General features: G+C 31.8%; 1 protein-coding gene across 4 annotated transcripts; it reads left to right on the top strand.

Annotated features, from left to right (window-relative positions):
- Nucleotides 1–427: 427 nt before the first annotated feature.
- On the top strand, nucleotides 428–18,806 carry LOC126737416 (BAG domain-containing protein Samui). 4 transcript variants are annotated; one of them, XM_050442314.1, is made up of 5 exons: nucleotides 428–607; nucleotides 7,424–7,638; nucleotides 10,676–11,016; nucleotides 15,107–15,358; nucleotides 16,985–18,806. In XM_050442314.1, the coding sequence occupies exons 1-5, from the start codon at nucleotides 584–586 to the stop codon at nucleotides 17,911–17,913; spliced, it is 1,761 nt and encodes a 586-aa protein (XP_050298271.1). In that variant the 5' UTR covers nucleotides 428–583; the 3' UTR covers nucleotides 17,914–18,806. The 4 variants fall into 4 exon arrangements, with proteins under 4 accessions (XP_050298271.1, XP_050298272.1, XP_050298270.1 ...); XM_050442313.1 differs by lacking the exon at nucleotides 428–607 and adding an exon at nucleotides 6,905–7,116 and having other exon boundaries at nucleotides 15,110–15,358; XM_050442312.1 differs by lacking the exon at nucleotides 428–607 and adding an exon at nucleotides 6,906–7,116.
- Nucleotides 18,807–19,943: the final 1,137 nt, after the last annotated feature.

Below are 19,943 nucleotides of genomic sequence, written 5' to 3'. Positions count from 1 at the left end.
GATACGGGCATTATGTTGATTAAATAACAGCGGGCGCGGACTATAAATAGATCGCTGGCAACCGACATATGCTGCGTTCTCGATTTTGGTTGCTGGATATCGATCAGACGCTAGCTTTACACACATACCGCTCAAGAACATTAACAGAAGATCAACTGCACGTTTTCATAATAAGATAAAAATACTTAATGGCTCAAATTTTTATTCTGTTTTCGTAAAACTCATGTAACGCTCCTAAAAATATGTTTCTACATGTGACATGTTGACATGTTGACAATTCACCCTCTTTGAAGTTGACAATTAACTGTCAACTTGACATTGACAGAATTTCATTAGCCTTCTCATTATTTTGCTTCTCTTTCTATATCGGTCCTGACGAATGAAACAAAAAAGGACGTGCTATATTACGTGTGCGATTCTAACTGAAATTAATACCGAAATATTCCAGATGATTCCGTCGTGTGATTTTTTTATCATAAAAGAAGTCTGGAATTTTCCTTCAGTTTAAACGAAAAATAACCCCAATTTTTTCACTAAAAAACCCTTTGTAAGTGTTAGTTTATGTGAGTGTTCCAACACGAAAATGCCTTTTAGCCGTAACGCTTTTGTAAGTAAACCTACATTATTACCAAACCAAACAGCCCTTTTACAAGGCCCAAGGGCCTCATTTAACAGGTTTATTCTGCCATTTACTAATAGCATGGGGTTCTTTTTTTCCTTAAATGTTGGTGTGACCTCTATAATGCCTGGAACTAGAAAAATATGGAAATTCAAGGATTAATGGGTGGGAAAGTTAAGGTTAAAAATAGAACTTTTCTGGCCTGATATTTATTAGTCAATAATTTCCCACTAGTCCTTTATTTTATAAAACAAATCAGTTCTAAGAAGTTTTCCTTTATGTTCTAATGACTACATTTTCATGAGGGGTTGATAAATCACTTTTCATAATACTACCTTCATAACTTCCAATGACTTGTTAACTGCTAGATCAAATATATTGGAAATATGCCAATTTGTTTTATTCAAATTTTTGCATATATCTCCCAAACTGTTCCAGGCATTTTTACACTGTTATTTAATAACTAATACATATTTTTCTTAATTACTCAAATACTTGCATCAAATTCTCCACCATTCACTTTAAATAATAATATTAATATATTATTTTACTTGGTAGTTTCATATATTTTAAAAATGCTGAATAGGTCAAAAATCTAACAACTAGTTTTTGTAAATATGTATAATAGTTAATATCTAATCATAGTTGTTGCCTCGGTGTGAAGTGTGCTTGTTTTTGGTTTGCAGGAACTGTCTTAACACCTCAGTTGCTTAAGCCTTATACTGCCTTACAGCTCAACAGTGCTAGTGAGTATTATTTTAATATAATTTTTTTATAATTAAGCATAAAAATAGTTTTATCTTAGATTTATAAAGTCAGGTACATTGGATTTTATTAATTGATATGTGAGTGTTTATAGCAGGGAATAAACAAATCAGTGTTTTATTGGTAGAGAAATTAAAAATTTTGTTGATAAAGCAAGATTGGCATACAAGGGAAGAGAAACCATTAAATATTTATAATACATACAAACAAAAAAAAATTAAATAAAACTGACAAATATCAATAAAAGTGAAATAAAGTCAAATTTTAAAGTGCATCCTGGTAAAATTTTTCCACACTACAATAAGCTCTACCCAATAGTAGAGTAAAATCTTCAGTAGTTATCGAAAGGTCTTTCAGGAATTCAGTGTTTTCAGATTTATTGGTAAATGGTTGATTACTTTTCTACTTTCATATTACAAGTTATTTTTTTACCAGTACAGATCTTGGAAGCAGTAGAGGCAGAAGGTGAGTTTGCCATATGTCGCGATGGGTGACAGGACCCATGAGTGCAAAACAATTTTTAAAAATATGGGTAGAACCTTTTAATATGAATAAAGATGTAAGAGTTAAGATTTTTAGGTCAATAAAATGTGGTCTACAAGACTTTTTGACTTATTCCAGAAATGAAATGAACAGCTTTCTTTTGGATCATAAAACCTATATTCATTGGCAACACCCTAGAATAGTATATACGAGAGATGGTGTGACTCAAATAATGAGAAATAGTGTATTTGTCAGCTGATAGAAGCATACTAGGTATTACCATGGAGTTTAATTGCCAAGCTTATATATAGATGTATATGATGGTAAAATCCCTTGTCAGTTTACATACCTTTAGAATTTAAATCCAAATAATTAATTTAATCCCTACCTATACATAATGACCCAACCCAGATTGTGCCCATTCTCAACCAATTACCAAACCTATTGTTACTTATAAGTCTATTAGGCTTTTCATCAAATAACAGAATTTTAGCAATTGAATCCACATATAATAAGTACTTACCTATATTACACAATATACCACATGATCTTTCTTTTCATTATCTTTTTTTTACCACATGAGCTATCTTTCTTTTATTATATATTGTGATTTTCATCTTTATTGTGTGAATGGTAAAACTATGGTGTGTCTACTGCATCAGATGCTATTTAATTGAATTAAAATTAGTTATTTTATTCAGGAGAAAAGAGAAAAACTATTGCCAAACATGAAATATAAATTGAAGGTTACTATATTACAATTGAGTAGTATGGTGTATAAACACAATGGATAATTAGTACCATGGGTGTTCATTGGACTGAATTAAAATTTATATCATAGAAGTGTATATCTGGTTACTGAGAGGGATTTTTGAAGAAAATTAAGTAATTTCAGCAATTATAAGTCAAAATATAATAAAAATTTTGGGTACAATTTTTCATTATGCTTAGATAGAATTTATCTTTGGATAAGTCTTTGGATTGGGGAGGGTTGTAGTTTTAAAAATTATGTGTAATATAATAGACACTCATTTTAATATTTATACCATTAGAAATTAATATTATTTAAAAGTCAAATGACTTTCATGTTGAAATATCATATCACAGAAAGTTATAAAAATAGAAGAACTTGTATATCATAAAATGACCTGATACTAATGATAAAGGTCATTTGTGCAAGATTATTAAATACAGATCTATTATATATTAAATGGTTTTAAAATGCAAGGTGAAAAAACCTATAATAGGTGTAATAAACAATAACCCACTATTGCTTATTAAATGGGATTACTTTTATGCAACATTAAAATTTTCAATAATGTATACAAAAATAGGTATGTATCACATATATCTATATGTATGTATGACTCACTTTTGTTTTTTCAACTCTTAATGTTGCTAACCCATAGTACTCAAAAATACTTAAAACATTTTCAGTTTTGGCACGATTTCCTGCTTATTTGAATTACGGGATTAAAAGAGGAATTTCGTCGTGTTTATGGTAAAATACATATTGCGATTTAAAATGACAAATGTCGGGACCGCTATTTTTGCAAATTTATTTTCGGAACATTTTTTTTTAAATGCCTTAAGGAGTCATCACCAAGAATATCCTGTTTTATGTCAACCTGATTGCCATATGCAAATATAAAGCTGTTTATTTAATACCTACATTGTTGACCACCTGTAACATGTTAATATTTAACAGTATGGACAATTTTTGTTATAGTTTGTCACGTTTATTAAATTTTAATAAATTACCATGCGCACAAATTTTCCAAGAATTTCCTGCTTACAAAACAAAAAATTGCATCAGTGTGGTGACCTTGACTGCTTTAGATCGATTTTACCACATGAGAATGCTCCATGCCATATTAGAATTTTCTTTGATGTTTACCATATTTGGCAATGTTTATTGTTGCTGGCCAATAGGATTTTATATAAGTATGGGATTTAACCGCGAAATTGAGTAATGTTTTGTTTTATTTTGTCACCACACATATGGAATAATTGCGTTTTTGTGTTGGTATAGATAGATTTTAGTTTTTATTTTTGCTCTTTCCTGGTATAAGATTTTTCTTATAAATATGTGTGAGACCCTATTAGGTGGTGTAATTAGTAGCTATTGCTATATCTTTCTTTTTATCTGCTTTATAAGTTTTGCAAGACTTCTGATATCTACTGACCTGACTGACGTGATATCAAGTTAGAATTGAGGTTTGAAGTTGAAACTGTGTTTTTCTTGTGTTAGTTTAGCTTTTTGTTTTTCTTGTATATCAACATTTCATTGACATACTACTGTCTGGATCTTCTAGCATGTGCACTTTTCTTTTACAGTTTACCCAATTATAAAGAAGAAATATTATTTTATTGCCATTTTTTATGATACATGACGGAGCTAGTGATAAAAATTGAATTTTCCATATTACCATTTTATTTACTACTGTCTGGGTCTTCTGAAAAAACTCTGCTTTGATGCTGGTTTCCGGTAGACGCAATTGCCATAGCGAACCGTCCAATTAAAACCAATCGACCATAATTATCAAAAATTCTCGCTGTTTAACATTTAGCACCCATAATTTTAAACCAAAAGACGGATTCCGTGCAAAATCACGGTCGGCCCAAGTATATGTATATACAGTAGATTTTCCAAATAAGGCATTGGCGGCGACACAGTAAGGTCGTCTGCACAAGTTCACCGTGTTAAATTAAAAATTATGACTGGCTGTGTTTTTTTTTTGGCAAAAAAATTGCTATAGTTAATCGTTTTAGATGCGTTTTCTGTTTTTTTTCCTTTCTCTGGTATCGGAATTTTTTTTTAAGTGTGATGACTGAAAACATAAAAAAGTCGTACAGAGTTTAAAGGATTCGATAAGAAGTGAACTATTATAACCTAAGAACTACTAATGCAATCAGAATTCATACTATGTTTTCCCAGAAAATCACCATAGAATAATAAAAGGAAAGTTATACAAAATAATACCGAAACAGGTTGATGGTTATTACGTCATGAGACCAACCATCTGATGCTAAAATCTCCTAATTGGACGACACTGAAATCACGTTTGCTATAGCAAATAGAAATTAGAAACGAGTAGGCAGATGTATAAATCCAAGTATTATTGTAGAGCATTTTAGGATCGACAAACATAAGTTTAAGAAACGGGTATAATCTTAATTATTACGAACGTCATACGTAGGGTGAGGCTTAAATAATTATTCAGGAAATATAGATACATTTACATATCATTCAGTTAAACCTATTTAACACTACCTACAATACAAGAAATTGAGAAACTGACATTATTATTTTTTTATTTTAACTTTGTAAGGAAACATGCATTGGAGGTTTCTGAGTAATATTTCCAAGAACATTTATAAGAAGTCATTCATTCATTATCATGCAGGTCTTATGTTAAAAAAATCATTGTTAGATAAGTATAAGAAATCATGTAACAATATTACTGATTTTAGTTTCATGAAGGCTAATGATTTTTTTCATAAAGCTCATTACGACTTTCCTTGCAAATACAAGAAATTTTTGAAGTTATTTAGTAGTTTTTCAATGAATTAAAAAAATCTTGACACTGTCAAGAGCTTTACAAAAATCTTAAAATTTGAACAAAACTCGCGCGTCTAAATGGGACACTTGGCCATGACAAGTCTGGGTCGAGAACCCAGGGCCACAAGACTGCTAGGCAGATATATACCCACCGAAATTTTCTTTTATAGTTGGTTGTTGATATTTGGGATAGTCACTTTTTGGTAGCTTTCTATATTGTTTATCCTTTTTAAAACAATATCGGATCTATCGCTAATTTAATATCTAAGTTTTATTGGTGATGATGATGTGAGTAGAGCTATGAGCCAGAATTTTTTTCAGCAAAATAGTTGTGGTATGTCAACTATTCTCCAAGCAAAAGATAATTTTTAATACTACTTCTTAATTAAACATTTTTGCTACTGCATCAAATCATTGTTTGTATTTGACATCCGGTTATATGCTTAATGATCCTAGAAGATTTACTACTATATCTTCAACCTGTCAGTTTCAATATTCGGGTCATTTGCTATATATTTTACTGCTCTGTCGTCCGTTGTCGGGGAAGCATGGTAACTAATTTAGTGGTTTTAGCTTCATACAAAAGCTACACTTTTCAATCAAATAGTGATCTCCCTGAGAAAGAGAGAGATGAGTAGAAAATGTTTACATATAAATTAATTTGTAATAAAATGTTTTAATGATATGTGGCTAAAAATTACTCATCTGGTAAGATTCAATATGGCGCCGGTAATTAAAAAAAAGTTAACGAAATGTGTGAAATTTGTATTTCTTTATTTTTTTTTAAATTGATTCAGAAATATACACATATGATAATAAAATTCCTGGAAGATATCAAAAATTATATGAAACAGACTAAAAAAGAAATAAATTCTACTAAAACCAACTTCAGATTAATCCTATGAAAAGTATAATAATATTGTTTTCGAATAGTTCGTTCGGAAAACGTGACCAAAAAACAAAAATAAAATCCGCTGCCAATAATACACTTATACGCATCCAATTTAATAACGCCAACTCACTTTCTAATACGAACCGAAGTTAATGAATCAATAATGGCGAAAAACGTTTGTTAACTTATTTGAGCCTACGCTCACAATTATTACTAAACGTTTCGGGTCAAGGTGTGTTACTATCTATAAAGACTTTTGTCTTGTAAATCATATAAAATGAGCCATTTGATGCATTTTTAGTCATATATCTTGAAGCCAACAATATGGGGTAGCATCCCAAGAAAAATAAAAAATTTGCAATTATTTATTCAAATACAAATTCGCCAGATAAGACGCTTAAAGGCAAGCCATTTTTCATCCAAAACTTCTAAAGACATCTCGCGTTTTCCCGTATTTTTTCGTGTATTTTCTCTCTTCGTTTGACACACGGTAAAATCTCGATTATTCTCGCCATTCTAGTAAATTCACCATACAAAATCGAAGCGTGGGCAAACCCCGTATAAATATAATCAGTGGCGAGTCGCTCCGCTCAGATTTGAATAGAAACGCGCGAGAACACATTGTCGGTCTACATTTTAATTGTGCTAAGTGTAAAAGGTGATTTTTGTGATTTGTGATTAATAGAAATGGCTACGATAGAGACGATCCGTGATATCCCTGTGATAGTTGAACATAGAAAACGATCCGTGGACGATATTGAACCGATGGACTTAGATTTTGATTATGACTATATTGTGAGTTCAGGTTATTTTTTTTTTTTAATTTTGCATCTCATAAATTTTAAGCTTTTCCTAAACAGGAATAAAGTTATTCATAGAGTATCACTATCATATTTCATTTTCTTAGGATATTTTTTTCAATCACCTCCCCCCTAAACTTCTCATTTGGAAACTCCTAATTCGTCATAATCGTTCCGAGTCTGGTTTACGTCCAAAAATTATATTCTCTTAATAAGAATTTATTAAAATGTCCAATATCTTTACCCCAAATTGGTCATTCAGTTTAGATGCAAGTTGTCAAATTGTCGATTCTCTTTTCCAGTCTGGATTTCCATTCGATAGTGCGAACCGCCGATCCAGAGACCCTCTGGAGGACATCGCCCAGAGGCATCCAGAGTTCGCGCAGCACCTCCAGGGTTTCCCCAGAAGAAGCCAGAGGAGCCAGGGCGACCAAGACGAAGACGAATTTCTCAGAAGGCGGTTCGAGCGGCCGTTTTCCAGCGGCCGATTCGAACGATTCGGTTTCCCTTTTAACAGGTAAACATCATTTGAAATTATTTTATTTTTTTGGACTATAAGGTATACTAATAATCACAGGACCTAGCATTTTGTTATAAACCAGCCTAATCAGTTTCTTGGATGTAGAAATCATTATAATAGAAAACCACAAGTAAATATCCAGACTTTTCGAATTTCCTATTGGAATTATGAAAAATGCGATATTTTCTTTTAAAAATTAGCTTGTGTCCAATCCAATAATTGGAATTGTCTGATCATGATAAAACATATACATTACTCCACAAAAGTTTGGAAACATTTAATAAAATTTACACTTATTAAAACCAAGAAATTTACATACCTCTTGATTATAATCATTCGTATATCATATGGTATTTTGTAGTATAAATATTTGTTTATTGTTATTTAACGCATATGGGACTTTTTGCTTGATGTGCAGAACACAAAAGTTTGGAAACATTTATCAACAAAATATTTGTTTTTTGTCCACAGGAAACAAATTATTTATTATTCAGTAGTTTCATATAAGATACAGTGAGATAAAGTTGTGCTCTGAGAACCTGTTTAAATATTTCGACAAAGATGACTAAAATAAAATTATTATCTGTGGATTTGAAGACTAAAATTATTGAAGCATATCAATGGTACAAAATTGATTGATATTGCCAAAAATTTTAATATGTATTGTGGAACTCTTTCTAAAATGATAAAAAAATATAAAGACAGAGGTACAGTAGAACCTGCCTTTAAAAGTGGACGTCCGCGGAAAACTTCAGTAAATACTGATCGCATAATAAAGCGTATTTCCACAGCTAACCCCAGAAAATCAGCAAAACAAATTCATAATGGGCTTATTCATGATCATGAGTATAAGATAATCATTGACTTTTCCACTGAGACTGTGGGACGCAGATTGGTAGAGCATGGATTAGCATGGATTAGTCGTCCCGTAAAGAAGTCTTTAATTTCTCGAGCAAATCGACTAAAACGTATCAAATTTACTAGAGAGCACCTTTCTTGGACCAGAGAACAATGGAATACAGTGTTATTTAGTGACGAAAAAAATTTTTTGCTTTTTGGTACTGACGGGATTAAAGTTGTAAGGCGCCCAGTCGAAAAAAGGTTTGATCCAAAATACCAGTTGCCAACAATTAAACATGGAGGAGGTGAAATTATGGTATGGGGTTGTTTTTCCAGGTTCGGGCCGGGTCTAATTGTTTGCATTGATCAGAAAATCGATCAACATGCTTATATGGAAATCCTAAGGAATCATATGCTGCCATATGCTGAGGAAAATATGCCTTTAATATGGCAATTCCAACAAAACAACGACCCGAAACATACTGCACGATTGAAAAAAAGTTGATTTTAAGAAAATAATGTGAATGTTATGGAATGGGCGCCACAGTCACCTGATCTTAACCCAATAGAAAACCTCTGGGATCAAATAGATAGAGATATCAGGTCAAAAATTAAAATGACTTGTTTAATGCAATAAAATTGGAATGGGAAAGACTTTCTGTAGAAAAATGTACCAAATTAGTGGATTCTATGCAAAATAGATGTAGTGCTGTATTAAAAGCAAAAGGCTTTGCTACTAAATATTAAAATTTTATATATTTTTGTTTCTTTTTTTTTGTTTTGTTTCCAAACTTTTGTTTTGTATTACCATTCTACTGACCTGAATGCTTGCAAAAAAATACTTTAGAAATAGGAAAAATAATTCGAAAAAATTTCTAAAAGGCGTTAAGATTACTTTACATTCATAAGAAATTACTCCCAAAAAAAGAGTTTAACACGTTAATACATTGATTTTTGCACCCAAGACCTTCGTTGACGAGGCCAGTATATATAATTTAGAGATGAAATTGATCGTTCTCGTTACCTCAGTTTGGAAGTTTGCTTATTTTTTTTTGTTGGATGTAGGTCAAAAAAGAACTATTTTCGACCATCAATTTATATATTTTGGTCGACGTTTCATCATCAGGACTGAGGATGATTCAGGACTGAAAGATACACAAAGCAAAAATGAAATAAAAAAGTAATAATTACGTTAAAAGTAATAATTAATGCTCAATTGAAAGTTAGTCTAATTTTGTGTAAAATTAATTATTTTAAAGATTAAGGTGTAAATCACAACTAAAATTTTAAAAAACTTGCATTTAACCCAAGTTCTAAACTTTTTAAATTTAAAAAACGAAAAATTAAAGTTTACAATAGATAACATGAGAAAGAATATATCAAAAAGGAAAAGATTCGTCGTTTTTTTTTTAATTTTGAAAAGAACCGTTTGGTAGTGTTTTGATTCTTAAAAGCTAATGTTAATATTATCGTCATTAAGTTGTCTTCCAATATTTTCAGAGAGATTACTGACATAGATTCTTTAAGAGAAATTTTTTAAATTTGTTTCTCATCAGCTGTTTGGTTAGTTTTATACAATATTTTATTACTTAATTTATGTGGATAGTCATTGTTTTTAATTTTTAGCTGATTCTTCTTGTGATAGTCGATTTGAAACAGTTGTGGTGGTCTACTGTTCAAATTTTTGATAATATTAATTTTTTGTTTGAAAGAGTGATTAGAGTTATAGTTTAAACATTTTTCTGAGAATATTGACTTTTGGTACCAATCTGTTTTTATCATATTTTAGTTACATCTAAAAAATGTAAGGTCATGAAAAGGGATTCAGATGTTAGACTCTATTTCAATAATAAATTTCAGATTTCAATAAAAACTGTTAAATATTTTAAGAAGAACATCAATTTGGTCAGCACGGCAATAATAATGTAATCGACATATCCTTTGAAAAAAGGTTATTAATTTAAAAGATAACAGATCTTTAATTTTGTTGACCTATATTATATTGCTCTTTATAATGCTGCATTTTTTTAAATATACCTTTAAAGCAAATTGAATTCGAAAGAATTGTAGCAAATTTAAAAAAACAAAAAAAGAATCATTATGTCTGATAACTGGGACAACTAGCAACATTCCACATTCTTCTCATTAGGTCATATTAATTAAACATATTTTACCGCTAATTTTTCCTTTTCAGAGACGACTTCGAACGTGAACCACAACGTTACTACGAAGCCTACCCGGAGTACTTTGAAAATTTCCAAAACCAACCACCACACAGTCCTCCACATCAACAGAATCAAACTACAACACAAAGTCCGTCCGGGTACCAACAGCACCCCCCGCAGTACGGCCAAACTTACCAGCCAACACCTCAGAACGAGCAAAAAACTCAACCGCATCAACAATTCCAGACGCAGCAGAGCCAATCTGTGAGTACCGGCACACAGACTGAGGATTGTGAGGAGGGCCAGTACGAGAAACAGGACCAGGAGGTGTTGCAAGAGCAGAAAAGTGAGAGTGGACAGAATACCAGAGGTAAGCCACATCTCATTTTAATTGGTAGTTTGTGTGTTTTTTTTTTGTATATAATGTTGTTTCATGTATTGGTGGTGTTGTGGTAAGTAAAGTGAGTAATAGAAGTACTTGCGTGATATAATAAAGTCAAAAATTGAAGCAAAATAGTAGTACATTTTGAATAAAGTGTTAGAGGTTATTTTAAAATTAGATTTTTTTTTGAATGGAACACCTTGTATATTGTTTGACATCTGACTTCCAGTTACTACCTAAATAAAGGTTTACACTAGCTTAACTCTAATATTTGCGAAATATTTGCTAAAACATTGTATTACATACAGGTCGTTGTACTGGTGCATATTAAGTATTTAAATTTTAGTCATGGTCTTTAGAGGTCATAACTGAATCTGGCTTATTAAGGTGTCATCATATTAATATGTATTTATAAGATCATCCTTAGTACACTATGCTAGAACTAGTTTAATTCTTCACTGAAATCTAATAAGTTAATTAATATACAACGCGTTTTTGTTAAAAGAAAAAACATTATTGATATAAATCTATATAGATGCCAAGGGTACCTGTATAATATATTACACTTTAAAACTTCATGTGCTGGGAATATAAAATGACTATAAGCATGAAATACTAATAACAAAACATAAATTATTCACCAAGCTCCTTAAGTTACTACTCAATTAAATTATAATTTAAAATGACAGGTAGTCCTTAATGTCTTGTGGGCATCTCAGAAACTAAAAAATGTGTACCTATAGAATGTACCTTATTTTGCACCTTAAGTTTCTCTTTATGACATGCTATATGTTTAAGAAAAACCATTTTACTTATCACAAATCTATTGTGCGTTTGGCCCTTTTAATAAAACCGCAAATTACTCGAACACAGATATAAGAATTCCAATTCGATTTGTGTCTTGATGTTGATTCTCCATTTATCATCCAATTAAGTACAGTTAAGCGTTCGCACCAATGTTTCCAATTATTCATATGTTTTTTACTCATTCATTCGTTACTTCCTTTAGATTATCCGAATAACTTATTTGAAAAGCCTGATAAATTCACATTTGCTGTAAATCGTTTCTAACCAGAATTGACTGTTATGTTTTATTTTAAAACCCGATATGTCCAGGATTTGTCGAGTGTTCTAAAACAAACTGCCATCTGTAAACTTGTCATGATTTAGTAATAAATTATGCAAAGTTTGTTTACCTTGAAAAAAATCGAAATAAGCCTGAAAAAAGGTGTAATATGGCAGTGTGAAAGCATTAAAAATATGACAGTATCATTAAAGATTTCAGGTTTTGTTGGTCCAGATATTATAAACAAAATTGGTTATGTATAAATCCTGTAAGAAGCGATAAAGTTTCATTTAATCTTTTTAAAATTATGCAGTTATACCATACTACTGCATAGATGGATTGAAAAGTTATTATGTTCCAATTGGTATCAAACGTCCTAAGGTCAGTGCAGAACTAGCCTGCCCTAAAGTTAAAATACCTATTAAAAATTAAAAAACGGTTAATATTAGAACATTTAAAAACTACTTAATTGATGAACACAAAATAAGTTTAGAATAAAGTTTTCATAAAATTCCTTTACTTTGTGACCTACTATAGATGGATACTTGGTGCAAGAAGAGCTATATTATTGTTTTTTCATATATTTATTAGAAGTTTGTCCTTTTTTTTTAAGTAATTTAACATTTTTTTGGGAAAGCTCTTTTTTAAATTCAGCTTTTTGTTAACTTCACCATTTTATTTTGTCGCTATTTTCTAAAAGCTGTTTAATTACCTCATCTAAATACCTAAATCTTTTACTTAAAAAGGTTTTAACTAAAAATACCTGAGCATTTTTAAATTTTTCTCAGAATTATGTTCATTAGAATTTATCTGGCTTCTCAACTAAGTGATTCAATTATTTTTAATTGTATAATTATTTATCATACTAATTGAACTGAATGATAAACATTTTTTTTATTAACGATCCAAATAATGTTAATGTAATATTGTTAGGTTTAGGGATCACAAAATAACAAGTTCAATCTTATTTAAACTGCCCGACGTTCGCATCATCTGGACGCGAAAATACAATAAAGAAGTATTTGACAATTTTAACTACATTAAAATTAAATTATAATTGAAACTAAAATAAATAAAATTGATTATTTAGATATATAGTAAAACCAATGTTGGACACACACTTATAAGAGAAAAAAGAAGCAGATATTACAAAAATGAGAGAAACAAATACTTACAATTTACAATTTTAAAATGAACTTGTAAACAGAATGCTAGATACAGATATGGGACCTTAGACCACTAGATATATTAAAATGTAATTCATAACAGTGAAATATTTGAGCTTTTTCATGTGTAAGAAATGCATTATATTCCAACACATTTCTTATCAGTAGATAACTGTTGTTTAGGGTTTTTTTTAATAATACGGTATTATTCGACCTGCATAGGGCAGTTTTCGCACTGTTGATTTTTATTGTAGATGTCTATTATATTAAAATTGGACGAATTAATGTGGTCTATATTAATTCTTTTATTGACAGATTTTTTTATATGAACTATTTTTCAAATAATTCTTTTTTTTTGTAGTAAGGTCGAGCATCGATACACTTTCAAAGTCGAACATAGTTTTTGTGTTGTACTAAAGCAATCGTGTTTGTTTTTGATTAAAAGTTTTTTTGTGTTATTTCAACATTTTTGCGATACTGTTATTTGTTATTAACAGTTGAGGTTTTGTCTATAGTCCTTCTATATTTTTTCTGCTAGTCCTTGTACAACGTACGGTCATTTGTATAATATTCTCTCATCGTTTGTCGCTGGTTGTCGTGTACTATTTAAGCTGTTAGTTTTATACAGTTTTTTTTTATTAGTGAAAGCGGGTAATTGTTGCTTAAAAGTATTTTTGTAATGTATTCTAAATTTGAATTATGAAAGTGTTCAGAGGCTAGTGCAAAACATCTATATTTTAAATTAATAATTATGTTAATTTTATCCTCTACACGCTGTAGAGTAGTAAAGAAAAATAATTAATTTATCTCTCTGAAAATGTTGATATGACACCAGTTGGTTTCCAAAATTCCATTTTCCTTTCTACTGAGTGAATGAGTGAAACATCAAGAAGGGATATTCAATTATTTTTCTTTTCAAAAGTAAACTGAAGTTTTGGGTGATAACTTTTTGTGAATGGCTGAATATCGACTTCTTGGAAACCTGTTAAAATATCGTGAACATATTCCCATTCCAAGTCGAAAAGTTTGCGTGTAGAACGTATCGTGATATTGAAAGTAATTGTTTTCAAAAGTAAAATTAAAAAGGTAAAGAAAAATATTTACTGGAATATTTATTTTTTCTTTGGATATAATCCATTTTTTAATAATTATGTTTTTTACAAGATCAGTAGAAATATTCGTAAAATTCGGTCAGCTTAAATTAAATGTTTTTATTGTTTTATATTTTAAATGTTTTATTTGCCTATATATTAAATTATAAAATATATCAACCTAATTAAAATTTTGACAAAAAGGATTAATTCTCGATTGTAAAAACCGTTAATCTGTTGGTACAGACGAAATAACCCTTTAAAATAATGAATTTATGTAAAATAAATCAAAAGAAACAAATAATAATAATAATAAAGAAAATTAATCCAGAACGGGAGAGATAAACGAACCAAGGAGGGTATCGCCTAATATTTAGGACCCCCAAAAAAGGCAAAATGCCGATGTCTACAAGGGGTAAAGACAGTTTTGAATTAATGGCAAATAAGAATTTTTGCCATTAGTTGTGATTTAAGTTGTAAGATTGAACTTTTATTTTGTGATTCCGAAACCCAACAATATTACCAATCATATACCAAACATCTTATTTAATCTATATAAACACGAAACTCAACGAATATATGCCGTTTGTTTACAGCTGTTACACTTAGGCCAGAGTACTCGTCCATTCTTACTTTCTTGAGCTCGCAGAAATCGATTAGCGTTTTTTTACCTTCGCATTTATGTTAGAGTAATTTGTGTTGATAATAACTAGCGCTTAAAGCTTTCGCGTTGTTTAACTGGCGGTCGCTTTCAGCAGGTCGTCCCATTCAGCAGAGCAACACCTGCGACTTAGCGCAGCATCAGCCCCCGGACGAGGCACTGAATGAGCGCGAGCAGCGCTCGATGTCCGCTCCTCCCGAAAACAAACGATTCACGTCATCGGTAAACATCCCGATGGGAGTCGGCCACCCAACAGACGGCAGGAATTCGCCCTCGGCGAACCAAGGGGCCAGAAGCCAAGCGGGAAGCGGAAGTACCGAGAGGGTTATTCCCATACATGTGGAAGGTAAGAGTCCTTAATAGTGGAGTTCAGAAACGATTCTATGTAACATTCCATTTGCACTTTGTTGCTAAAATGTAACACCTATCTTAAATCATACCTTAAGAAAGCAAAATTGCTTGGTCGTCAAAAAATCGTGGTGTGCAGAGCGTAGTTAGAGTAATTAATATCTACACAACATGTTTAATAATCTGTAAAAGTTTTGTTTAAAAACTCCCAAAGGAGGTATTTTATTTTTAATTTTAAAATTTCTGTGCAACACGCTCTTATATGGAGTTCTTTAATACAGAACTAAGCATACTGAAACATTGAAATTGAAATATCATTTACGCCAAGATATCTCAAGAACGGCGATTCATATTATCTACTATTAAGTTACTATTAAAGTTAATTTTAAGTTGTAACCTCCCCTCTTGAAATAAATAATTTAAAAAAATGTCTATTTTTGCGATGTCTAACTTTAACTCGCGTATTTACAACATTTCATAACCTCTTTTAAAGGCTGTCAAAAGTTTTGTTTTGGCCGATTTATCTTATATTAAAATTAAACAATTTGAAATAAGACACACCCAAAATTAATCAAACGAGAAAAACTTCTTCAAAAAGAAAAAAAAATCAATAAGGAAGATGAAATTAATATAAGACCTGATTGCCCACGCATGTACAGTTGGGTCATTTTCGTAATTCTTTCATATGCGTGAATATTTAAAATTACAAATATTGAAGGGTATTTATTTGTATATACTCGGCATAATTGTTAATAGTTTAGATATCCCTTCATTCGATTTTGTATCTACAGGACCAAAAAACTTATGTAGAATATAATATATATTGTAACAAACAAGAAACAATATACCTTTTTTTATCTGTAGTATTTTAAGTAACTTGAAACTTATAATATGTTTTAATCGAAATTTCAGAATCAACAAACGCTATTTCAGAATCTGAATAGCGCTCGTTTTCATAACAGGGCTTGTCAGTGCATATTCTGTAGTTTTAAATGAAAAGCGAGCGTATAGGTTCGAAAATCCATAGGGACGGTTTTTCCATGCACGGCCAAGCGAATTTCAACCATCGCAGCGCGCAACGATATACTGACATTTTACGGTTTTTTTTAAGAAAACTATCAGAATTTTAAAAACAAAACGCATTCAGAACATTTATAGAAGTGTTCTTTTGATTAGATTAGCCGTTCTTGAGATATCTTGGTATAAATGATATTTCAATTTCAATGTTTCAGGACGCTTAGTTCTGTGTTAAGGAGCTCCATATAACATCGTGTTGCACAGATATTTTTAAATTAAAAATAAAATACTTCCTTTGGGAGTTTATAAACAGTTTTACAGATTATTAAATATGTTGTGTAGATATCAGAAACCAGAGATTTAGAAAACTACCCTCAACTCCCTTCCGTACACCACGATTTTTTGACGACCAAGCAATTTTGCTTTCTTAAGATATAATGAATGATGTAAGGTAGGTGTCACATTTTATTAAATTTTAGCAATAAAATGCAAACGCAAATATTTCCTAGAAGGAATATCTTGGCGTTTAAACTCGACTATAAGGTTTCCACTCTATTAATAACCGAATGTTAAAGGAATATCTTGTAAAAAGCGCTTTTAATTGCAGGTCGTGATGACCCGGTAATGCCAAAACATCGCGGTCCCACCCCGACCCAATCGCAACCACAAACCGAGCGAATTTTCACCGATAGCCCGCAGCAGCCGCAACAACACAGAGCATCCCAACCGGAAACGATTTTCGGCCGCAGACCGGAAGCTTTCACGCAATATGTGCATCGCGATCCCCACAAGTTCGCTAATGACTGGCCCCATCATACCTTTGGGGGATTCCCGGAGGACGAGTTTGGTTTCAGACGCACCGAAAGCCCCACGAGGTTCTCCGGTGGAGCCAAACCTCAGCAACAGCACCAACAACAAGCGACACCACCGCCAACACAGAAACCTACAGAACAAAAACCGGAACCGCAAAAGCAGCAACCGGAACAAAAACCACAGCCTCAAAAGCCTCAACCGCCGGGACCGATCGAACAGATCCAAGCGATCCAGAAGGATGTTTCCTCGTTACTGGAGCAAGTGGAGAATTTCCAAGGGGCTCCGAAGGATAAAAATTATCTGTACCTGGACGAGATGCTTACGAGAAATCTCCTAAAACTGGACAACGTGGACACTCAAGGGCAGGACAGTATAAGGAGTGCCAGAAAAGAGGCTATCAAGTGTATCGAGAAGGGAATAGGGCTTTTGGAGACTAAAGCTAATGCAAATGTGGCGCCTGCGGAGAAAATGGAGCTGCAGCCATCGCAGGAGGCGGAGGAACCAATGTCTCCCGCATCAGCTGAAGAACCTAAAACTGAAGAAACTGTTGAAGAAGAAGTGAAGGGTGATGAAGCCCCTGGTGAACAAAATGAAGAAGAAACTCCCGCCGAAAGTGACACTCGTAAGCAAGAAGGAGAAATTAAAGAGGAAGTGCCAGAAGTGGAGAAAAAAGAAAAGAAAAAAATCAAAAAGAAATCAAATAAAGAAGAGAAGAAGCAGTAAATTATTTTCTAGATAATAGTTTGTTATATAAATTTTGGGCGGGCTGGTCTCGCTCACCTATTGGGGAGATTGTCCTTCCCGTTTCAGTGCTTCTGTATAGTTATGAAATTGCCTTTTAAACAGAATAAGAGTATTATTTTTAAATATTGTAATAGTGTTGAGATTTTTTTCACTTAACTTCGTAGTAGTTAGGGCTGGCTTCCTGTGGGGATCACTACGGTATTTATTGTTAGGTATTTTGATTACCAATAGTAGAGTACTTTTTTTTTCAAATTACTTTCTTTTCTACTTTTTATGTTATCATTTCTTTCAAGACAGATACTACGGGAATCTGACTTGTATACACAAAAAAAACGGATTATTTTCTCACCTTTTTATAGACAAACAGAAATTTCAAAAATCGTAGTAATCCCTTGTTAACCTCTATCTAAGCAAAACTTAGCTAGAAGTTACATAGAAACCTTAGATGAGTGAGAGACTGCCGTTTAACAGTCGTCGTTAATAAAGTCCACTATACCTTGGGCTTTTATTTCACTTTTTGTAAATATAATAATTGTTTTTTAGCAGTCAATTTTGTATTTTCAAATTCCATAAAAAAAACTTTGATTTTTTTTGTGATTTTTGTAGATATGAAATAAGTACTAGCTTGACTGTGATTTTTTTAACTCGGCTTTTTGCATATCTAATACGAGTGGTGCCAGTAACAATAATCTGGTAAACCCTGTATATTTTCTTGTATTTTATATTTTAACATAATGGGTTTCTTCTTTGTTCTGTGTCCATATTTATATAATATGATGTGTGCGTCTTAGTTTTTCTTTTTTTTTTTTGTTGATTTTTGTACAATCTGATTGTGCAAGTAATATGTACAAATAAATTTGTCTCGAAATTCACGGTATTAATTTATTTAGCCTAACATTGTCGTTATCAATAGAAAAATCGGTGCAAATGAACTTAAGAATTAAAGCTCTACAAAAATGTTAAAGGACAAGATTAACTCGTGACTCGGAAGCATCCAACTAATTAAAAACATGGTTGTCTCAATAGTTAAAAAGAAAAAAATATATTTAAATATCACAACTTATACAGGGTGGCCATTTGAAAACGAAACAGCCTATTTTAGATCCCTCAGAACATTTGCGAAAAAATCCTCGGACCCGTCAATTTTTTATTCAAGGGGGAACCACTTTTTTGCTAGTTTCGCCCCCCTGAAGGCAAAGCCCTAGCGGGGGTGACAAGGGCCTCCAAAATTTTAAATGGAACGAGTGATCGAGTGATACCTTATTTTGAAGGTATTTTTATGTGGATTATAACCCTAAAGTTTTAAATCGTTACTATTTGCCTAGTCGATACAGGGGCTAATATAAGTTACAAAAACATGTCAACATTTTTTATGAAAAAAAATGCTTGTAAATTTAGAAGTTAAATGAATACAAAAAATTTTGTTCTACATTGTGAACCGTACTTTCTGTTGTTTTTTTTTAATACCCGTAGGTATCTATGCCAATTCTGCAAGGGAACTCTTGGTTATTGTTGAGACTGTTATTATAGCAACATTTTGAAGTTTAATAGTGGTTGTCAATTACTGCTGTCAGATCATAGTGTGGTAAACAAGTAGCTCTTTAAAGTTAGTTACAACATTGAGTGTGATAATGGTTTATTCACTTGCTGAAAGAGTTGAAATAATTTGTCTTTTCTTTGCAAGCTATGAAAATGCTAATAGAACTGCCCAGCTCTTTAACACACTATAACACCCTAAACGACAGGTCCATCGCAAGTACATTTTGGAATTGGTTTAAAAATGTAGGGAAACTGGGTCTGTGGCTAATAAAAAGCGCGAAATGGATAATCCATCCAGGTGAATGAAGCTTCAGAAGTAGCTATTTTAGGCCATATTGTGCAAGATCCTACACTGAGCATAAGGAAGCTATCAACCGTGTCTGGTATTAAGAGAAGCAGCATTCAGAAGACATTTAAAAAAAAAAACAAGTTTCATCCGTACAAAAAACATCTCGTACAAGAACTAAACG

This window comes from Anthonomus grandis, chromosome 6 (genome assembly GCF_022605725.1).
Source record: "Anthonomus grandis grandis chromosome 6, icAntGran1.3, whole genome shotgun sequence".
In the NCBI taxonomy this organism is placed as follows: Eukaryota; Metazoa; Arthropoda; class Insecta; order Coleoptera; family Curculionidae; genus Anthonomus; species Anthonomus grandis.
The sequence above is the reverse complement of the archived record's forward strand: the minus strand, read 5'-3'. Positions and strand labels throughout refer to the sequence as shown.